General features: G+C 40.6%; 1 protein-coding gene across 3 annotated transcripts in view; it reads left to right on the top strand.

The window, feature by feature from the left end:
* The window catches only part of mctp2b (multiple C2 domains, transmembrane 2b), a 47,016-nt gene that overhangs the window by 10,933 nt on the left and 31,083 nt on the right, over positions 1–5,000 (top strand). For all 3 annotated transcript variants that reach the window (XR_009672967.1, XM_061035561.1, XM_061034860.1), the window contains exons 5-6: positions 1,183–1,325; positions 2,090–2,166. Coding sequence is in view for 2 of the 3 variants with exons in the window: in XM_061035561.1 (XP_060891544.1) it covers positions 1,183–1,325; positions 2,090–2,166 (220 nt within the window). In the remaining variant the exon portion in view is untranslated. The remainder of the gene's footprint in view (positions 1–1,182; positions 1,326–2,089; positions 2,167–5,000) is intronic.

Below are 5,000 nucleotides of genomic sequence, written 5' to 3'. Positions count from 1 at the left end.
AAAGCAGCCTGTAATGATTCTGTTTGATCAGCTGTATGCTCGGCAGCTTCTCTGTGTTGTCCAAACAACAATGGGTGGTTGCCAACGGTTACCGTGTAAAAAGAGGAAGGTGAGATAAGTTTCAGCTGGTTATTTATTTATTTCATAGATTTGTATTATCCTTCACTGAGGTTAATATTGAATTGATATCAAACTTATTTGTGTTTTTGGTGGTACAAGTTTGTCAATGCAGATTCCCTCAGACCTCATCAGACCCCCTCAGACCTCTTTAGACCTACTCAGACCCCCTCAGTACGCCTCAGACCCCCTCAGACCTCATCAGACCCCCTCCGACCTCATCAGACCTCATCAGTTCTCATCAGACTCCTTCAGACCTCATCAGTTCTATTCAGACCCCCTCAGACCCCTTCAGACCTCATCAGACCCCCTCAGACCTCATCAGACCTCATCAGTTCTCATCAGACCCCTTCAGACCCCTTTAGACCGAATCAGACCCCCTCAGACGCCCTCAGACCTCATCAGTTCTCATCAGACCCCCTCAGACCCCTTCAGACCTCAGAGGGGGGTAATCTACGGAGAGCCTGAAGGGACACATTGATGGTTCTGGTTAAAGTTCAGGTTTTAAATAATTTGATTTCAGCAACACGTTCAGCCTTTAAAGAGACCGGACAGTAGATCAGGGAGCCGGATTCAAACCGGGGCCGCCCGCTTTGAGTACAGCCTCTGTACATGGGGTGCACAAACTAACCACTAGGCCACGATGCTCCTCATCTGTTTAACACTGTGAAAGTGTTTAATTTCGAAAGGGCTGGTTCCATTCTGCTTCATGAAGGATTCTTCACACAAACAAAGTCTCTAATCTTCAGAGGACTAGAAGCAGCTCGGGTCCACATCCACACTCTGCGTGTGATGAAAGAAAATGTGGTTTATGCGCTTTCACAGGGGAAGCAGCGATCTGATTGGCTTGTGTTTCAGGAAGCTGTGGTCTCATCGGTTGGGGAGGAGAAAACCACATCCTCAATATGAAAGATGACGAGGTCACAGGTCGGCCCGTTTACTGGAAACTAGAACGGGGGGGCGGGGGTTAAAGAGGAGGAGGCGTGTCTCGTCATGAAGTCAAACAAACTGCTCACAGCATGAAGTCTTCAGCTAGCTACGCTTTAATAAACTGATCTTTTTCAGGAACCAGCGACCCGTATGTGAAGTTCAAACTGGAGGGAAAAACCTTCTACAAGAGCAAAGTGGTTTATAAAGACCTGAACCCCATATGGAACGAGACCTTCTCCTTACCTGTGAAGGACCTGAGCCAGAAACTTTACGTCAAGGTAGCTCTCTCTTTTCATCATTCAGTTCTTACTCACACCTCCTACACTGTCTTTATCTAACGCTAACCTCTGCACATGAGAATAAGAAATACTTCACCTGAAGAGAGAGAGACCTGCAGCTGTTTTTTACAATTTTATTATTTTATTATTTTATTATTTTATTATTTTATAACTTTATAACTTTAGTATTTTATTATTTTATTACTTTATTATTTTATTATTTTGTTATTTTATTACTTTATTATTTTATTATTTTGTTATTTTATTACTTTATTACTTTATTATTTTATTATTGTATTACTTTATTGTTTTATTAGCTTATCATTTTATTATTTTATTACTTTATTATTTTATTATTTTGTTATTTTGTTATTTTATTATTTTATTACTTTATTATTTTATTATTTTGTTATTTTGTTATTTTATTATTTTATTACTTTATTATTTTATTATTTTATTATTGTATTAATTTATTGTTTTATTACTTTATTATTCTATTATTTTATTATTTTGTTATTTTATTATTGTATTACTTTATTGTTTTATTACTTTATTATTTTATCATTTTATTATTTTGTTATTTTATTACTTTATTATTTTGTTATTTCATTATTTTGTTATTTTATTACTTTATTACTTTATTATTTTATTATTTTTTTGAACAGCTGCAGTCAGTCGTCCCCTCATTAGTTGTCTCTGTGAACATGTTAGTTCAGGTGATCTCTCGCTGTAACCCTAACCCTCTCACTCTTCTTACCTGACAGGTGTACGACCGTGACCTGACCACAGATGACTTCATGGGCTCTGCTGGTGTCACCCTGAGTGACCTGGAGATGGACAGGTGAGCCTCACTCTGAGGGGGGGTCTTCTGATATTCACATTAAGATAATCATGGCCTTTTGTTCAGATTCAGATTCTCTTTATTCTAAGAGGATGTTAGTTTAGCAGCAGGAGCTCACACAAGACAGGAACAGTCAGATGTTTGAAGTCAGACCTGTGGAGCTCAGAACCAACATGTACAGAGCCATGTGGAGGTGTGCAGGCAGAGCAACCTGAGGGCTGATGGGAGTTTAGGGAGACCTCGGGAAGGCCCCGACCCTCAGGTTGAGAACCCCTGTGTTTTAAACCCCCCCCACACACACACACACACACACACACACACATTAACATGTTTCAAATGACAGATAAAGAAATGCATTTATTTAGTATTTTGATTCACATCATCATTAAACTAATAATCTGAACATCCACAGCCTCTGCATTGTAAAGAATTTCAATATTTCCCTCTTTCCAACATTTTATTTTAAACTGGGATTTCCTTTTTCTCGGGCTGCGTGTCTCCTTATTTTATAATCCAAATATTATTTTTGTAATATTCAGATGTATCTGCTATAACTCGTTTATTTGCCTCTTCCACTGATTCATGTTTTGAGCTTGCAGTCTTCCTGCTTTCTGTCCAAACTCTTCTAAAGTAAACCAGAAGAACACACAAAAACCTTTGATAGTCCCGCCTCCACCAGGTTTACACCTGGTGTCATTCAGGACATTTTCTTAGTAGATCACCTGCAGAACGCCCTCCAACCAAACGTGAAACAAACACGCAATTTATAACTCTTTAATCTGGATTTTATTAAATCAGACCCTTAAAGGAGCAGAAACTATGCCCCCTAGTGTTTAAAATGAGTACTGCAGTCTAAATTCTAAACATCATAGAGAGCTGTCCCCCCCCCCTCTAGAGTCGATGCTCACACAGGTCACCATGTGGTGGACTCTGAAGCTTCAGTGTTTATCCAGCTCTGCATGGGTCTGTAAACCTTTCTGTGTTCTAACCTCTCTCCATTTTTCAAAAGCATCTCCAATATTGATCCTAGTTTGAGCACGTTTCTGCTCGTGGAGCTTATTAGAAACATGCAGAGGCTTTTTACCCTAACCCGGGTACAATCACTTCTATCTGAACCACTTCTCTTGACCCGCTTCCATTGCTGCAACACCTGTTGACCTGATAACTGCTCTCATATCTGACAAACCGAGGGGCGTCCAAAACGGCCTCCACTATATATTTTATTTTATTTTATTTAACCTTTATTTATCCAGGAAAGTCCCATTGAGATTAAAAACCTCTTTTACAAGGGAGTCCTGCCAAGAGGCAGCAAAAGTTACACAGTCACACTCACAACATACGGACAGCAATTAAAATGATAAAAACAGTTACAAGTAAAGGAGGTCGACTCAAGTGCTCTCAGTCTGGATTTAAAAGCATTCAAAGAAATCAGTTCAGTTATTTTCCAGTCTTTTTGCAGCATGTTCCATGTAGAAGGAGCAGAGTAGACCAAAGCCCTTTTTCCCAGCTCTGTGTGGGCAAATGGAACAGACAGCAACAACTGATCATTTGAACGCAAACCGTTGAAAAATCAACAGTTCTCCATGTGATTAGGTTACAGATGTAGGAGGGCAGTAGCCCAAGCATGGCCTTGTAAATAAAAGTGCACCAGTGTCCCAGCCTCCTGGTGGACAAAGAAGGCCATCCCACTGGAGAATACAATTCACAAAAATGGGTCAGGGCTCCACAGTTAACCTCAGAGAAGCATAAGAAACAGCATCAATCTTACTTAGACATTTAGCTGAGGCATTCATATACATCAGGACTCCATAATCTAAAATGGATAAAAAAGCTGCCGTGACAAGCCGCTTTTTCACCTCAAAAGAGACACAAAATTTGTTTCGGAAGAAGAAACCCAATTTAAGTTTCAGTTTCTTCACAAGATTGTCAATATGGGGCTTGAAGGTGAGGGAGTCATCAAGCAAGACACCAAGGTATTTGTACATATGAACCACCTCTATGACGTTTCCCTCAAGAGTGGACACTGTGGGGACAGTTTGAGGTACTTTCTTAGTGTTTGAGAACAACATTAGTTTAGTCTTGTCAGTGTTCAGGACTAGTTTTAGCGGCAGGAGTGTGTGCTGGACCACATCAAAAGCTTTCTGCAGAGATTCAACAGCTTTAGCAGGAGTTGATCCAAAACAGTAAATAATTGTGTCATCGGCATAAAAATGCATGTTAGCATCTAACACATTTTTTCCCAAATCATTAATGTACATAATGAACAGGAGGGGTCAATCAATCAATCAATCAACTTTTATTTGTATAGCGTCAACTCATAACAAGTGTTATCTCGAGACACTTTACAAGAAGCAGGTAAAATACCTTACTCATTGTCTGTTAACATTACAAAAGAGCAGGTAAAAAGACCTTACTCATTGTTATGTTACAAAAAGCAGGTAAAAGACCTTACTTATTGCTATGTTACAAAGATCCGGCCTATCCATCATGAGCACTTTAGCAAAGCAGCAAAAGTTACAGTGGTAAGAAAAAACTGCCTTATTAAAAGGCAGAAATCTTCGGCCGGATCCCCGGCTCATGACGAAACAGTCTTCACAGGCCTAGACTGCGCCGGGCTTGGAAAGGGATAGGGGGAGAGATGGGATAAGATGCAGGAAGAGGGATAGACAGCAAGGGGGTGGGGGGAGGTAGACCGTCCATCAGCAATCCGGTGGGGAGGGGAGGGGGTGTGGGGGGTTGTTCTGGCAGGCCGCCAACCCACGATCCGGTGGGGAGGGGTTAGTGGTGGGGTGGGGGTTGTTCTGGCAAGCCGTCAACCGACGATCTTGAGTCCT

Source organism: Labrus mixtus, chromosome 1, assembly GCF_963584025.1.
Source record: "Labrus mixtus chromosome 1, fLabMix1.1, whole genome shotgun sequence".
NCBI classification, from domain to species: Eukaryota; Metazoa; Chordata; class Actinopteri; order Labriformes; family Labridae; genus Labrus; species Labrus mixtus.
Note: the sequence above shows the minus strand (reverse complement) of the source record. Positions and strands in the feature narration are given on the sequence as shown.